An 18,389-nucleotide genomic window follows, 5' to 3' on the forward strand; every position below is an offset into this window, starting at 1 on the left:
TCTCAGGCCTCGTCTGTCCTTAATTATTAAAAGAGGGGCCTCACCACCGGCCCTGCACTGTCCAGTGTTTGATGCATTTTAAATGTTGTCCTGCTGACAGATTAAGGCCAGAAGCGATATGTGTGTGTATGTGTGATATGTATGAGTGCCCTGGAATGCTGATACTACTCATAACAATACTATTTATGAAGCAGTGTATTCGACTGGCCTCTGGTGTTGATGATCCCTATTAGTGTAATGTGCACGACGACACTTAAAAACCAAATCCTTTCATATGACATCAAAGACACTGTAGCTTTAGGAGATACGTGTGTGTGTGTGTGTGTGTGTGTGTGTGTGTGTGTGTGTGTGTGTGTGTGTGTGTGTGTGTGTGTGTGTGTGTGTGTGTGTATGTGGACGACATAATACACACTTGGATCAAAGACCTTTTTAAAGATGACAGAGGTAAGATATGCGAGTCATTCTCGCTCAAAGGTTACAGGAAGTCTCCCCTCATTTGAACCATGGAGTTACACGGTTCACTGTTGTATAAATGAGAGATTTTACACATGTATACACTTTCCTTAGAGCTAAACAAGGCAAGAATGTTATGCAAAAAAATACACTCATCTCCTCACCCAGAATCCTGTTTGTTCCAGTGGAAGTCTGGTGTTTGGTGTATAAAATAATCTGAAGTGTCTGAACACTTGAATCTCCTGCTGCGGTTTGAGATGAATCCCCCAAACAGCAGCAGGCGAAAGCTCAACAGGCGAATGGAATAAACATGAGTACTAATCCAAGTTAAATCATGTTACATGAGGTCTGGGGAAAGTTAAAAAATATTCAAAGTGTTATTACTTGATGCCACAAGTTTTCTCTTCTACAGAAAGCGGCTGTAAATAATACAAAGCGCTGAAAAAAACTAAAGTTTCCTTCAGCTTGATCACTTTCTAAACATGCACACTAACCCCTGCTCCTGTACTCACAGTTGCCTGTGACCGAGCACTGTACTCGGTCTCCATCTTAGCCAGCCGGAGGTTGGTGTCCTCCAGCAGCTCCTGGATGTTCTCAGTGTGTTTCTTCTGCAATTCAAACTTCTCCTGCTCCATCTCTGTCACAGCAGCGTGCAGCTGGAGGGGCAAAGAATAACTATGTATCAGTCACAGAAAAACATCTGTCTCCGTGTATTTCCACAGAATACTTTGCTTCAGTTCTTTTTGCCACTGCCTCTGTTATAATCTATTTCTTTATGCATTGAATGTCTTGCTTGTTCAAGGGGAAATAAACCACATTTATGTACGCCTAAGTAGATTTTTTTATTATTACATCTGAGAAATATTGCAGTTCATCACGTGCTAAGTGACCCTGAAGAGATGAGGGGAAATTTCATTAGTATCTTATTGAGCTTGGTTAGCTCGAGCTATCAGGAGTGAAAACACAATTTACCCAGGGCAGAGAGCATTCATTTTTTAGTGCAAAAAAAATAAATTACACTCACTTAAGCAGAGCATGAAAGAATAAATATTTTTTTCTAACAATACAGCAGAGCTTGCCTGCTAGTCTCAAGCTATCAAACGGTCTTCCTCTGGCTCAGGGCTGCTTACAGGGGGGTTGGGCTGCAGAACATTCAAACCCCTTCAACTTCTCCTCATACCTTCTTCTCCCACTCGTTTTTTAAGGAGTCGGCGCTCTGATCCGACATCTTCTTCAGCTCAGCGATCTGCTTCTCTTTGCTCTCGCAGATGACCTGGGATTCCCGCAGCACACTTTGAACTGTGGAACAGCACATACGCAAACACACGGAGAAGAGTAGTCAGGCCCTGCCTCAGGGTATGTGCACAGAGGGACACAAACACACACACACACACACACACACACACACACACACACACACACACACACACACACACACACATGCACACACACACACACACATTGATGCGCTGTCAGTAAATCAATGTCAATAAAGATATTGCTTCAATAAAATGGCCAGTAGCGCCGCCCTTAGCCAAGTTTATATGTTTCTCATCAAATACTTTTAGAGACACACAAGAGAGCAGAGAAGCGAGAAGTAAGAGAGGAACAGGGGAAGAGGAGATGAATAAAAAGGCAGACATTGTCGGATTAAAATTTGGATTTAGCAGCACAGCTGGAGAACGTCACTCCACACCAGCGCAGTCTCTCGTGGAATTGTATCTTCTCAGGCCTTTTTACACTGAGTGTTCAGAGACACTAGTATAAACATCCTTCCAGTTAACCCCTGCAATCCTGTGACCTCTCACCTCTCCTCTCCAGTTTACGGATCATCTCCTCCGATTCCTTCTGCTTGGCCCGATAAACGCTCTTCGTCTCCTCAATCTCACCATTCTTTCGGTCCAGGATCTGAGAAAGGAGAGGGGGAGATTGTTTTTGACACCATATTCATTTTTACTTATTGCAAACATGACAGAGGTTCTTGTTAAAGTGTCATTGCTGAAGCTTTTTACTTTTACCAGTAGCTATCAAAGTTATAAGTCTACTTGTGACACAAATATATACAGTAATCCCCTTTAAAAAAGTACTCTGTGGAGTTTCTGACCACCAGTAGCCCTCTGGCGCAGTGTTTTATGTGTGGATCCCTGCTTTACAGATGCATATTTTGGCAATGGTTTCTACATTTTTCCACCAATCTACAGGTGGGAGTAACACGCCAAGAAATGCAGCGATGTGCCAACAAGGCAGGGAAGAAGACGTCTGCTAGCAAGAGAACAAAAATGTTCACATGTTGCAACACTCCAACGAAACAGACATTTATTAGCAATCATGATGATTTGACAAAATAAAGTAGATAAAGATGTTATTTAAAATGACGTGGAACATTTGGTCTAATTCACTGTATGACCTGACAAGACCTCATCCTCCACATTCCTATCTAATCCTAGGGAGGCTGCAGGCTAACCGTATGAGTGAAATGCCATCTGAGGGAACCACCTGTGCCAAGGTGTGATGAGGTAACCGCATCTGCTGCTGCCATCTGTGAGCCATTAGTTAAATAAGGCCATGGAGAGTTGGAGCTCCAGTATAAGGACGGTCTAGCACTCTCCATATTGAGGAAGAAGATGTCACAACTGCATAATGTACATGCACATTATGCAGGTGGTCTGAGGGAGTGTCTACTTCCTGGTTTGGTAAAAGGAACATTTTATATTGTTCATCACCAGGGTTGTTTTCTGCCAACAGTTTCTTGTAAAATTGCTTTTTATAGGTATGTTTGATCTGCACTCAACATACCGATATATCTATATTAAAACATTAATCTGAACCTCATTTGAATTAATAATGACTTTATTTACATGGTATTACCTATCCAAATAACAAAACACAATACATTTTCTGGTTAAAATGGCAGAAAGTAAGAAGTAAGGTTATGTTTTTTGTCAAGAACCGCCCATAAGGACTTTATCTCTCTAGCATTTTGTTCTACCAAAGTGCACTTAGTTGCCTAGCCTGTCATCCTCTCTGTGTGAATGGGATGCTGGAGATGAAAGGAGGATGGGGGTGATCGGAGCAAAGTTCACCAAACATTTAGAGATCAACAATTTTTTTTCAATTTATCCAGCCCAGAGACTATTTTTATTTTTAGGGGTTCCACTGTGCAAGGTCGGTGAAACACAGTCGGGTCCAGGGAGAGTGCACTAGAGCGTGGGAAATGAGAGCTTTTAGGGTGCTCATTTTAGGCTTTTATAAAGACATCCTAATGTGGGTGGGAATCCAGCTGGCCGTCTGTGACTTTAACCAATATCCCCAGTGAAAGGAGTGAACTGGAGAAAATGACAAACTACAATATCTGGAGTATGGTCTCTGTGTAAACAGAGAAACAGAAAGCAACATTCTCCACAAAAACACGAATGTAATTGAATCCCAATCGCATTCAAAAGAAAATACAGTTAATAATGACTCTCTATTGTCTTCTGGTGTACACTGTGGTCTACTGTTAGTCTCAGATCATTAGAATGATCAGAAAAAAACATAAACACATGCCTCTTCACATGAAGTTATTCAATATTTGAGAACTAAACACAGCACTGATCCACAACCATCAGCACACACACTGTCCTCTCATCTCCCTCTCCACAATGACCAGTAGCCTTTCAGCAGCCTATATATTATTCATACAGTAAAGAGACTAATTAAAACTAAACCCAGCTTGCACACCTTCCGTCAGGCTCGTCGTAGCGCACCCCCCGAATCACTCCCCTTTGAAGCCATTAGAGGGAATACTTGGTCGAATTCTGAGGAAATTAAATCGGACATAACTCGCAATCTGTATGTAATTAAAGAGAGGGAGCGAGGGGGAGCGAGCGAGCTGTCATCCTGTCTCTTGTCAAACACAAAGAAGCAATGGGCATCTTTAAGTGGAGAGAAAATTGGACTGTTTTTTTCCCCCACCTTTATTAAAAGCTTCTGTGGCAGCAAAGGCAAGTCATAGCGAGGACGTGACAGATCCCAGGTGCTTGTTCTGCAGCCCAATTGATGGGCACCAAGTGTGAAATAAACCAGCTTTACTGCTATTCTCACCCGCTGACAAGGAGCTTTGAAGTGCTGATTATTTGCGGTGTGGGGCGATGAGGAGAGGAGAGGATCGTTCTTTTTCCTTTTCATTAGCCACCAAACGGAATCAAGAGCCAGAGATGGGCATCGTTACGCGGCCTGTCCACCGAAACTCCTTCTGTGTTATTTCTGCTAAATAAGTGGAACTAGGAGGATTGCTAACATCTCTTTTATTATGTATTGGATATTCTACCAGTACTGGTAGTTTTTACTAAAACTCAGTTTGGGTTTTATACACTTGAACTCACCTTTGTCTGATGAGATGTATTAAGTGAAGATGAGCAAATTATTTCATGAATATCAAAAAGAAAGCAGTAGAAAAGCATCCAAGAATGGGATTCAGCGACGGTCACACTACGCCCTTCACATTCAGACTCTGATTGGGCGTCTTACTCCAGAAGATGATGACTTGCAAAGACAAAGTCAAACTATAACAATTAAATATCTAGGCATTAAGACTACAGTATAAACTAGTTAAAATAAATAATAAATAGTTAAAATAGTAAATAATAAATAGTTAAAATAGTTTTTTTCTGTCTGTAAATATTATATTTCAGTTATTGTGTTTTTCTACTGTTTTTATTGCTTATTTATAATACTTGGGTTTTTTTTTTTTTTCTTTCATTTTTTTCATTTTTATCTTGTCTTTCTTACTATGTCTCTTGTGTGCACTTTACTCTATGCTGCTGTAAGCCTGCAAATGTCCCCGCTGCGGGACTAATAAAGGATTATCTTATCTTATCTTATCTTAAACGTATCACTATAGGACGTTAACAAGCATTTATTATTGTAATAGATGATTCTATAGCCAAAAGTAATAGTGAATATCAAAGCACGAATAACTTATAGTCTTTCCGTCATTTCCCCACAGCCAAATGTATTGTGGCGTGAGCCGTGATGCTACATAGTTTATTGTTACCCTAAAGACCCATTAAATATATTGAAATTAGTTCAGCCAATGAGCCTTTTCTCAAACGCTACAAACTACAGCCAGAAATCAGAGTATTTACTACGTTTAAATTTAGATTCTTACTTTCTCAACATCTGCATCGTGCCTCTGTTGCATCTTCAACTTCTCTTCCTGGTGCTTGGACTCCAGAACTTTGATCTTCATCTCAGTCTGGAAACACACAGAAAACAAAAATGTCATATATGTAACACTTTGGACTTCTGGAGCACTTTTAACGCTTAAATAACTAACTGAGTGAAATCCCTTTTTTATTTCCATATATGAAATAAAGTTGGTAAGCAAGAAAAAAAAAAACATCTGCTTCACGGATGAAATATTAGTTATTACAAGGCAACACAAGTAACAAAATTTGTTCTGGGGAGTTAAATATTGAGATCCGTGCCATAACTTTCTATTTTAGAGACATGCCATGGAAAAAAAAGAAAAGAAAAGTCATATATTGTGACAGGATAAAAGAGATAACACGAATCTGGATGAAAGAAGATAGAGTGTGTCCCGTCTTGCACACAAGCGCGGCTGATGATGAAATAAACCACATTAACATTTTAAAACATTTATCCGTGTGCAGAGCTTCAAAAAAAACAGCACGGAGCTGAGATGTCTTCAACTGTGTGTGTTTTTTATGTGTGTACATGTTGCCGATAACATCTTCAGTCAGTCTATAGTTGGCACAACAAAGTGACAGTGTGTGTGTGTGTTTGTGTGTGTGTGTGCACTTCTGAGAACACATAGCAGTTAATCATTAAGAGAGCGGCTGTCTTCATTTGAACACAGTGTTTTCAGAGGATCAAAAGTTCAGCGTTGTCATGTGCATGTTGGAGCAGATCTCCTAAAGCTAGGCGGCTTCCCGGTCTAAGTCAAATGAAATAATGAGCTCTTCTTCTATGGTCTCTTTATTCAAAATGTGTGATTAGTCATTCATTACTGGAAATAATTATCACGAAGTTCATCCGAAAGGCCTGTGAGCTAAAACGCTCATTACACATTTTCTGTTTAATTCAGACCCTTACAACTAGTGGGGCTAAAAAGTAAAAGCATTTTTTTGTTTGTTTAAAAATAAACAGCTGATTATTTTTTATCAATTGGTCTTTTGTGAATCACATTTGCTTCTTAAAACAATATGCTTTCCTCAGACTTTCCCTAGACCGTTTGCTAAAAATGACACACAAGATGTCTCCACTCACAAAGACACAACGCACGGCGAAACAGAGGAGAACCTCAGACAGAAATAACTGAATGGCTGACCATTCACTTTGATGTCACCACTCGTGTTTAGTCACCGTCTGCTCTAGCGCGTTAATCAAACCCTGGAGCAGGGTGACAACGTTCTCCCTTTGAAAGTGTGGCTGTGTGTGTGAACATGTCAGCGGTTAACAATATCCCGGAGGCTAGCTCTTGTTTGTTCTAGTCATCAACACAATTAAGTAGAAAAAATTCCCACGACGTCGCTTGGCACAGTCAAACCACATTAAACCTTCTCCGGGTAAAAATCAAAAAGGAGAGCAGCTGTGATGATGGCCTGATTAAAAGTAATATTTAATTACGGTGTGGTTAAGTGTGTAAATATTGATACAATACAATACAGGGCAGACATCAACGGCATACTGGATGATTGAGAGAAATATGCATCCATGCTTTGGTGTTGAAATGTCAGCATCTATATAACCAAAGAGTTATATGTTGTGAAGATGTCAGCACTTTCTGTTGGATGAACATTCAATTAAAAATAAATAAAAAGTCCATCTAAAAAACACATTTTCACAATTTCCTTCTAGACGCCTCTCCCCATTATTGCACTCCAGCTACATGTAGACTCTTTATCCTTGACAAAGCTCTGTTAAGTGTTCTCTCTTTATACTTTTTTCTTGGTTTACCACCATTTCTTGTGCAATTGAGGGGACTACAGGAGACCTGTCAGAGTGGAATGGGGAAAGAAAAAAAAGAAAAAGAAAGTGAGAGAAAGAGAGAGATGGCAGTGATTGAAAAGCAGACGAGTAAGTGAGGACCTGATTCTGCTGTCGCGCCCCCCCCCCTCAAAAAAAACGCACATGTGGGGGTGTCACTTTCTCATCCTCTCTTCAAAAGCTCTTTGGAGAAAGTTTGTCAAACTAGATCAGGGGCGTTTGAAACTTGTTTATAAAGTCGTCAGTGAAGGAAGAAGGAGGAGGAGGAATGTCGTACACCTAAGGCGTCTGAGATGCCTTCAATCAGCCCGACTGGATGGTACAGCTTTTTTCCCCTCTTCTCTTCTTCAGAGTCGTAGCGAGCGCTGTAAGATGCCATGTTTTTTTGACACTCCGCTCATGAGAAGGATGAGAGGGTGGGAGGGAAGAAAAGAAGAGAGGGGGGGCATATGAGAGACGGAATGCAAGGAGAAGACGGAAAACAGTTGCTTTTTCTGCTCTCAAAACCGGTGCGGCGGGGTCAAGGCCCTTTTTTTCCCCCCCTCAGAGGGATGTGCGCACAAATCTTTCTGCTAACTGTTTGGGCTTCACAAAGCAAGGTTGCGTTTGTGGATCTCCTTCATCTTGCCGGAGATGCACAATGCCCCCCCCCGTCTTTCATCCTCGGTAAACACAGAGGCTGGAGGATAGTCGGTATGCAGCGTTCTGCTATCTTCTGAGGAGCAGCTAGATGTCATATCCGCACTCTGACAAGAAGTTAATTTACTGCAGTCTGTCCAGATAGTGAGGTTGGATAAAAAAAAAACTTTCCAGGCACAGAGTACGTAAACATTACTACTCAGAATTGCTCATATAAATACATCAAGTACATACTAACCAAGTACAGAGGACAGAAGGGCTTGAAACAGTAACTGTATCATTATGGAACATGGTCGGTCCCTTGTGTCTCTCAGCCCGAATCAGTCTTAGGAACTTGTCCCCTTTAAACTACTGAGTCTGCGCTTGCTCTTTTTTAGCTTTGAAAAGCGTTCAGATAAGAAAGGCTATGGCCCTATAAATCACAGGCTGAGAGCTCAAGCTCCTTCCCAGAGGATCCTTAGATTAGAGAGACTGCATCATTACAGCAACGGAAAGCAAAGGGGATCTGATCCCCAGTCAGGCGCTTGTGACCGTTAGAGTTTGACTGCTTGACACGAAGACACTCGTCTAATATGCTGCGCCTGGTGCCAGCAATCCCTCAGGTCAGGTACCAAAGGGGGTTAGTTTGAAGACAGCATGCACGCAATCACATGCAAACTTTACGAGAAAGATGGGGCGCTTTAATGAGCCTTTTGGTATCTTCTTCTGTAATCACACACAACTCGGGACCGATGGCTGAGCCCAACTCATCACTCGCCATTTAATTGAATTTCAAAATAAAGACCGAGCTCTCGTAACGCTGAGCACTTCTAGAGCGTGCTGGAGGATTAGCAGGACTTCGTTGCTCCTGCCAGGCATTTCCCACAACTCGCCCATGAGCAAACAAACTGTATGAGCAGAGTGACTCAAAGGCAACGTTTCTCAGCTGCCGCTCATTGTTCCGATAGGAAAAGAGCAGTCAGCATTCCTACCAATGCAGTCAGTAGCTTAAGCGGGAGGATGAGTTCTGGTGTGAAAGCCGAGATGTACGTTAAGCTGCCGCCGGCTTAATGACATGTGGCGTGTATAACGCTTTAAACCTAGGTAAATTTTCAACTAGGCTCTCAGGATTAAGGGGAAGTGATGTCACTGTGATTTCCTAGACTGGGCCCAGACAGCCACGCAATGGCAGCGTTGGACAAGGCCTCAATGGTTTCTGCAGGAAAGCTTAATGTGGCTTTTGAGGATGATATGGTTAAGGTGGGATTGGTGACTCGAGTCACTTCCATAGAAAAATACTGTGTGTGAGGTAACAGCTGTATCCTGTAAGGGTTCTGAGTTCCTGAAACCCACATAACTCTCTTTATGGCTTAAGGTGAATTAAGACACAGGATGAGTTAGCCATAATGTATAAAAAAACAGAAGAAAAAGCTTTACAATAGCATGTCATAAACCACAGGCCTATTATGAGTCCTCTTTTACAGGGCAGAGGGTGTAGTCAAAAGGGAATTCCCGGAACCTCACAAAGGGAATCGGAGAGGCACCGGCACAACGCAGCAGAGTATATGGCTGATGGGAATGTCGTTAGATTTGCAGGTCATAAACCAAAGTATTTTGACAACTTCAACGTTATGACCTGATGGCGGCTAGATGAAAAGTTAAATGATCACCATGGTGATTACAATTCATCCTGAGGGGCACATGCATGCGTTTGGCAAATTGCATGGCAACCGATCCAACAGATTATTATACATTTAACCAAAACAATACAAATGCCAACCTCATGGTGGATTCAGCGGACCACCGAAATCAGTACGATAAATCTGTAGCAAATGTTGTGCCAATGTGTCCAACAGACGTTGAGATATTTCGCAGGACAAGTGAAGACGCTGACCTGCTGGTGATGCTAGAGAAAGAAAGTCAGAGAATCAGTAAGTCAGTATGATTCATCGGGCTAACAAGCATGAGCACAGTCTGTTGGCGGTGACTTCTATTAACCTTGGAGGAATAGAATGTATGACTACGACACACATTTTTAATAGTCTCTCTTTCAATGAATGGACACATCTTCTTTTTCCACTCACATTTTCCCTACAGCTTTATTTTAATTAAATTCCGTGTACGGTAGAATACAACAGAAACGCTATAGATTGACAGAAGGCACACACCTAAGCACCATGAGGGGAAAACTACTCCAGCTCTGCACCATTTCCTCCAATTTCCCAATGTGTCCCTCCCAATGTTTCTCTGTGACTTTCCTGAACTGGTTCCCATACTGAGAGCATTCTGGCCTCAGTGGAAATGACAGGCCAGTCCAGTTTCCTCTCTCCTAAAACGTCATGCTGTAGTTCAAGGCCACATACGTACAAACTGAATCTGAATGGTATTTAGTCCACCATATATACTACGTACATACAAGAGAGGGAGAAACTATTCTTAATTATCAGATTAACAAAAATCGTAGTTTGATTTACACAGCGTTCCCAGTTGATGAGTTACCCGAGTACAAAGTAAAGTTGGTGTGGAGGATAAACATGGTCTTCTGAGATGTGATAAATTCATATTCCCTCCACACACAGCTGTATGTGTAGCCTGTCCGGCAGTCTGAGGCAGGATCAAACAGAATAGGACGCTGCTTTAATGTTTTCGTGTTGGTGCTGCTACACTCAATATAAACCCACAGGTAGACCGGCCGACTGGGTGGATGCGTATGGAGGAATGTGTGTGTATATGCATGTGAATGACAAACAGAACTTTGTTATGACAGGTTGATAAGCAACACCACTGTTGTCCATCATGTCTCACGTCCTCTCTCTCTCTCTCTCTCTCTCACCCCTTTCTCCCTCCATTCTCTGCCCTCTCCCCAGTGAAGCCCATCTGACTGACTGGAGCGCTTTCCCCCAAAGCAGACATGAAAAGCCACGGCTATTACAGCCAAGTCATGCTCGGTTTTATATTTACCAGTGCGGGTAAAGGCCGATGGTGGTGGGGAAGGGGGGAGAGAATGAGTGGAAGGGAGGGAGAGGTGGGGAGGGGCAGGGACTTCAAAGCATGCTTTCAGAATGGGATTTTCAGCTTAAATCCACATAAGGAAAAAAAACTGTCATCACTGGGAGCCGGCATTATTTTTGTCTTCTAAGAGGAGCGCTCGCCGCGGCCATTTCAACAATACAAACTATGCACAAAGCTGTGTGTGCATGGCTGTAAGGGGCCATAAAGCAGTCAAGAGAGCTTTGACTTCTCTGTGTGTTCAACACTTGCCTCTATACAAACGCTGAGCGTACTGAACTGTGAGTAGGAAAAGTTTGAGCTCACTGGGATGGAAATAAAGGACGAGCTATTTTAAAAAATATCGTGTACTGCCTTTGGATGTAAAAAAAAGGGAATCATTAAAGAATTCGGATATTCATCACACACAGAGGCTCTCAAGTACGGTTGGGGTTTGCTGAGGGCTCTTACTGTGGTGTACGCGAGCTGTGGGCCCTGATCATCTGCGAGGGTGCTGTTCCTCCCAAAACTCTGCTTGAAGATCTACAGAGGTAAAGAGGAGCGAGACAAGGTGATGAGGTGATTCAAAGTTTAAAAGACAGCACTTTCTGTAGACGCAACAATAATAAAAAAAAAAAAGACCCATAGAGATAAAACTTACCGGAGAGAAGGGAATGGGGTTTTCTCGTAAGTACCTGGGGTTTTCAATCTGAAAGAGTTAAAAGAAGAACTTTAGACCTCTCTTTTCTTCTTCTTCTTCTCCAAACAAAGCCTCACCACCACAAACAGAATCCAACCTCCGCCCTTAGTTTGTCATAAACAATGCGGGGAACACATCAAAAGCTCGGTGCTGTGGCTGGAGTCTCTTCCGTCAACCCCTTGTCTGTTTAGAAAGACAGAACGCGTCGGGCTACTTCAAGGCATTGTGTGTGTGGCCGGCTCCGTTTCCGTCCCAACACGGCCCTTTTGTCAACACTGGGGACCGCTAATCTGTAAGCTATCCACGGTCCGTTTACCGTCACATGGAGACAAATGTGTATACGTTCTTGCCAAACACTGACACGGCATGTCCTTTGATTATAATATGAAACACAAGAGATGGAAAAAAAAAAAAGAGTGAGCTGCTAACCTGAACACAAAAGGGGTCACACTCCAAATGACTCTGCAGCATTGCATCAATACAGCTCACTGACTGTGAAACAAACTACAAAAAAAGATCTCTGTGTTGACACCTTGCTGTTATTTTACCCCTATTTGACATTTGTTTGTGACCCCATTATTTTCTGGTGAACTCACACTATCATACAGTGTTTCTCTCTCAAGCTCTGAGGCTGTCTATAGGAGCCTGCTAACTAGCGGCAAGATCGCGGCCTTTCAAAGCCGCGACGCTGACATCGGAGATGACAGCGCTGACGCACAGTAAACAGTTCTGTTGCAAATCTCTTTAACATGGGGATGAAGGAGGAGAACAAGGAGGAAGAGACTGAGGAGGAGGAAGAGGAGGAGGGCTGTGCGGGACTTATTCAGCTGCAGTTAAATGAAAAGGATTTAATGTTGTGAGGTGGCGCAACCCACACAAAAGCCGATCCAGAAGGAACGGAGGATGAGCGAAAAAACAGAACCTAAAACGACCTCAAAGCTTGGCACCAAAATGGTTACAGCTACTGTTCAAGGATAAAGTCACAATCTGTTGCTTCAGGGTGAGCCAGTGACAGCGAAAGAAAATAGATGAAAGCAGCTCTGCCTCCCGACTTAGTCGTGATGCAGGTAAAAACAGGTCAGACATTTTTGTTAGCTGACATACTATAAGCTCTCGACAAAAGGAGACATCCGGCTTGACTACAATCTGATTTACTGCCAACTGTAATGCATGCACATTTCACACACGGGGAGACACATGCACAAAACCAGACATCTTAATATAGTCAGCGCAGAGCAGCATTAATGGTGCGTGCCGTAATGTGTGATGAATTGCTACTTAAATTTGACACAGGCTACAAAAAAATAAATAAATCCATATTTACCGAGTGATGAATCAATCAATATCCCTCTAAACTAGTGCCCAGGCACAAAACAAGAATGGGATGTATTTTTATACCCACAGACAGCCAGTCATCAGGTTTGATTGAGCACGGCCCACAGGGCAAGGAGGACATGTAGAGTAAAAGCTGTGGTGTGATGCTAAACTTGGATTCGGTGCACACGTATGCCTACGTGCCCACACACATGCTCCTGTGTGCAGATGTTTGTCCAGCCTCACAGCTGGCACAGCGTCCCGTGTCATTGGAACCTGACGTGGACGGATGGACGGACGCAGAAGAGGAACACTCTCCAGCCAAACAAACAACAACACGGTTTATTGATGGCTTCCTAGTTTCGGGAGTAAGCAGTCAGCACGCCCGTTTAACCGCAGACAATGGACGGCCAAGTGGCAGGGACTACCATTGAATGGTGTACGAAAAAAATAAGCCCAGTCCCATTAGAGATAGAACTCTAACAAGCTTACAAGCCACATAGCAGCTGGAACTCCTGTCTGAGTCTGAAGCAATCTGCTGTCTACTGTCCAGCGTGGCCACCATGCCGACTACAAAGACTTTATTACATTAGGGGTGAAATGAACAAACCCATATGGACTACTTCAGAACATCTAAAGCAAAGCTAAAGATGTTCTTGATAGAGAGACGCTCGGCCGTGCTGAAATTTCGTTGGAGCGGGTTGCTTTGAAGCAGTGCATCTATTAAACTTCTGTAAACTTGAAGGAGGTTGGTGTGCGTGTGTGTGTGTGTGTGTGTGTGTGTGTGTGTGTGTGTGTGTGTGTGTGTGTGTGTGTGTGTGTGTGGTGTGTGTCTGAAAGAACATCTGTTGATTTGAAAGATGCAGGCTTGGGGGAGCGTTGCCAAGCAATGCCTCTTATCAGCGTCTCAACACAGACGGGTGCAGAGCGGGGCAGTGCACGGCCTCACGTCTGCTGATAGATACCTCAGATTACCCGAGAACTGAAAGAAGGAGGGAGAGTACCGAAGGAGAGAGGTAGACGGACGGACAGAGAGTGCCGGAGAGAGAAAGCGAAAGATAGGATTGTAGAACAGAGAGAAACAGTTAAGAGAGAGAGAAGAAAAAGACAAAAAAAAGAGAGAGGGGCTGTGCTGTAGTAAAAAAAAAAAAAAAACATCTGTGTGAGTAATGTTGGGGGGAGAGGACAGAGGCGACATGGAGGAGAAAAAGAGACACTCAGGGTAATGCTGGTGAGGAGATAGGGAATAAATAAAGGAATAAAAGACATGAGGGCAGAGTGCTTATCAAGCCCTATCCTGGTGCACTCCAGCCAGAGCAGATAAGAGAGGCGCACATCTTCAAATATTCAGTTTACACAACCCTTCTCCCGCTCCTCACCCGAAACCCTCACGTCCTACAAAAGCAAACGAGCTGCCTAAAGGAAGTGGTTTCAAGAGGACAAAAGGTGAAAGGGGTTTTCAACTTCTTTGTTTGGCATTGTGTAGGCAATACTTCTAAGCATCATTGTCCTTGATTGATTTAGGTGTACTCTTGTGCTCAAGCCGTCAGATTTACTGTAAGTGTGGATGAGCTGCAGCATAATGACAGCTGCGTGTAACCAAGCAGCTCAAGGCATGCCTCTGGACTCACCCCCAGGTTCCAGCTGTTGAGACGAGCCTCCAGGTCACTGTCATCGGGAGACATATCCGCCTTCAGCCCCACATCCACCTGAGGATGAAGGAGCGTGAGGGTAAGAGTGTGGAAAATGGAAATTCAGTTATGAATCAGAGGTGGGAATTTAAAAAGATTTCTCCGATTGGGAGTTTGGCCTGAGGAAGCAAACAGCAGACAGTGATGGAGGTTATTATTTTGACAAGATATAATTCTTCTCTTTTTTTTTTACAAGTTTACAGATATACAGTACACCCACATGTGTTCTCCTCCTGCACTAACAGCTTTCTCCTCCCTCGTTATCTCCATCTCCTCCACCCTTTGCTGCCTCGCTCTCCTCCCTCTCACATGCAGCGCTCCAGATGTTTGGCAGTTCCACATCATTTCACGTCACGCAGTAAATTCCACAAAAGAGGGGCATGCGCTGCTTAACTGCCTGTCATCCTTGTTTTCCCCAGCCTTTTGTTACGACGGGCCTCCGGATTTGTTTTATACAGTGTAATTCGAAATGCTTCCAGGGGTTCTGTTGATACAAGATCAGTTTACTCTAGTCCAAGTTGGGCAGCGAGGTTGAAATGGGGGGAAATATCTAATAAAGTTGCGAGAGCGATAGGGAAAGGAGAGATGTTATTTAATTTGATTAGGATCTGGTGGAGTGTGGACCTTGGGTGTACCTCAGCGGAACTGCACCGACACAGAGAAATTGCTGAACGAATAGCTCGGGATTAAATGCCCCGTCTGATTAAAAAGGCATTAAAGTCCCAGAGCCTCACCCTCGAACAAACACAGTCAACGTTTCATTTCAATATCTAGGAATGCTGAGTATGCGGGTCACTGGCTGTTCAAAGCAGCGTGTCGCCGTCTCTGTATCAGAACCAGGAATCCAACACATTGTGTTAAACACTGATAAGTATGAATGTCCTCAAAAGCTTTTGGCAGCTGATGTACTAGCAGTTGTGCAAATGAACCGCACGTTGGCTTTTGCCATGAACATGTAGGGTAGATTTATGATGGTTTGATGATGTAATAAAGGCCCTGATAACATATTTCGTAATCAGTTTGAACACACAATTTTCTGCCAATGTTAGAAAAGAAACAGAGTAACAGAAACAGCTCTCAGTATAACATTACATAATTCAACAGCACCACAAACCCTAAAAAATGAAGTTTAATCAACACCTCTCTAATACAGTTTGGACAAAAACGCAAAAATATAACCTACATAAAGTAAAGTTTTAGCTCGGTGTTTCTAATATATTGGAGGCAGAGTTTGTGTTACTGTCAAATGTATTGCGATCACAACTATTAGTTTCGTTTTTGCTGCTTGAACCAGGAACCTATGAGTTCAGGGAATTTCCTCTGGCTTCACGGGGACATGAGTTCAAGAATTTCCAAATTGGTCGACATTAAAGAAGAAAGCGAAACATTGTGGCCACTGTTTGTATTGGCACCAGCGGGTTTGCTGGTAATAATTCAATGTGTCATCACAGCTACCTATAAATCTGTAAAGAAAAACAAAAAACTTGATGAATCTTAAAGGGAAAGTTCACACAAAAACAAACCTACATATTTCTCCTCTTACCTGTGCTCTGTCAGGGAAATTATGGTATTAAAGGTTTTGTGAAATGAAATGTACTCTTTATAAAATGTAATCTTGTAGTTTTGAAATCTTTGAAAGACAGATGTTGTAAGATTTGAGAGCAGATGCATTTATACATCTGTTGATTAAGTGTGTGTTGCCTCACTCTGTTCATTCTAGACCGCAAATGATTTTAAGTGTCCACAGTAAGTGCTGTTTATAAATCTAGACTGTTTCTGTGTGAGTGGCTGTGGAGATGGCTGCATATTCTGTAAACTAGATGGCGCTCAAAGTGGTGCTCAAAGTGGCCCAAAAAATACATTTCCAAAACTAAACAACTATGATCAGGTTGCTTAAGTTATTCCACAGACCGTGTTGTGAGCAGGTTCATGTAGGAACTATTTTCTTTCAACCAAACTACCACATGTATGTTTTTTAATGCCATATAGTTTCAGTATATTAGAGAGAAGGCAGACACCTCTATGACCGATATCTCCAACACTCACACCTAAATAATCTAGACTGATAAAAAGCACTGCTAGTTAGAGGAAACATATGCATTTTTGTTTTTGATGTGAACTGTCCCTTTAAGACAAGCATGGCAGAGATGTCCAGAGGATCCGCTGACGGTCTGAAATATGGTGCTGAAACTAACCATCCTGGCATCACGCTTGGGGGACTGTTTGAGTGGACTGGAGGACCCCGGTCTTGATGGACTCTTTTCCTCGTACAGTCTCCTCCTGGAAGAGAAAATAAAGAAAAGTGTGAGAGGTTACCCTACAGCACAATGTGTGTGTTCATGTCTCTGGAGTCTGCTTTTGTCCCTGTGTTTGCATATGAATGTGCTTGCGTAGGCAGCCTGCCTCGCTATTTACACAGATCAACATCTGGCATTGGTTGCATGGTTTGTGGTCTACATTTCATCCCATCCGAACAATAAACGTCTCTGCCATACATCACTCTGTTTCCATGGACGGCCCCACGGGGCTCCAGTCTACGGCTCGAACAATCCTTTTATAATCGTACACCTCAATCATTGTCTCATCATGTCTGGGTCCATCACGGTTTAAACAGGGAGCTTAACAGGGAAACTGATTATATTCATTGGCACACAAAACGCACACGCTTCTCATTTCACTACGCTCTTTCTCTCGCGCACACGCACACACACAGACACACACACACACACACACACACACACACACACACACACACACTCACTCAAAGGCATAACTGAGCTCACCATCTCATTAAGCGCAGGCACACGAGACACTAATTGCCCACTAATGGTAATTAAATGAAGATGTAAGAGAGACGGAAAGATGTAGGACAACAATATAGTTAAAGAATATATTATAAAGAGAAAAAAAATAATCCCTGTCATCTAATAGAGACATCAAATGCAACTAGAGGGCACTGTTTCACACTCAACATGGAGCCTATGGACGCTCCTTTTCTCCCGTGTAATCGCTTTCAGGATTCTGGAAGTTAGAATGTTTTTTGATCCTCGTTTGTCACAGGCGGTGTCATCTCTATGAGGGAAGAACCATCGCTGAGATGTTTCCGGAAACGCTGCTGAATATAGAACAGGAAGGATATCTGTGCAAACAGTATTTGTTATATGTTTCTTATACCTCAAATCCCTTCATTTTCAGCACTAAATTATTGCTATGTTCCTGAGGTTTGTGGCTCTTTATAAAAATAATTGTTGGCTGAAACGGTGCATTTTGATACATGACTGAATTGTGGTGTTGTGATGTTGTACATATATATTTTGCTCTCTGGGCTCGCTTTTGAGCTCAATGATGAATTGGAGAAAGCTCAGCTAAACTAAACCTTTTATTTGTCACATAATAAAATATTTACTGTAAGTGACCATGTCAAGGCGATTGGCGGTAAATTACACACTAGTAGATAAGGTTCTGGGCTTATAGACTGGACAGTTATGAGGACATAAATTAGGATTACAGGTCTGACCCTAGATGCTATCCTTAGAAAACCAATGGAACACTTCAGTGAGAGTCAGATTGTTTTTGAGGTTTGTTGGCTGGTTTTTAGTGATTCATTTATTTAAGAGTGTGCATTGACGTGCCAT

The 18,389-nt window shown here is 42.6% G+C and overlaps 1 protein-coding gene across 3 annotated transcripts in view; it reads right to left on the reverse strand.

The window, feature by feature from the left end:
* cep112 (centrosomal protein 112) overlaps positions 1-18,389 on the reverse strand; it is a 95,679-nt gene that overhangs the window by 71,540 nt on the left and 5,750 nt on the right. For 2 of the 3 annotated variants that reach the window (XM_054607406.1, XM_054607405.1), the window contains exons 5-12: positions 16,950-17,034; positions 14,695-14,772; positions 11,711-11,758; positions 11,521-11,592; positions 5,603-5,689; positions 2,262-2,361; positions 1,634-1,752; positions 966-1,109 (exon numbers count right to left, since the gene is read on the reverse strand). In XM_054607406.1, the coding sequence (XP_054463381.1) occupies positions 966-1,109; positions 1,634-1,752; positions 2,262-2,361; positions 5,603-5,689; positions 11,521-11,592; positions 11,711-11,758; positions 14,695-14,772; positions 16,950-17,034 (733 nt within the window). The remainder of the gene's footprint in view (positions 1-965; positions 1,110-1,633; positions 1,753-2,261; positions 2,362-5,602; positions 5,690-11,520; positions 11,593-11,710; positions 11,759-14,694; positions 14,773-16,949; positions 17,035-18,389) is intronic. The other variant, XM_054607407.1, reaches the window with a different exon arrangement.

This window comes from Anoplopoma fimbria, chromosome 11, assembly GCF_027596085.1.
Source record: "Anoplopoma fimbria isolate UVic2021 breed Golden Eagle Sablefish chromosome 11, Afim_UVic_2022, whole genome shotgun sequence".
Taxonomy (NCBI): Eukaryota; Metazoa; Chordata; class Actinopteri; order Perciformes; family Anoplopomatidae; genus Anoplopoma; species Anoplopoma fimbria.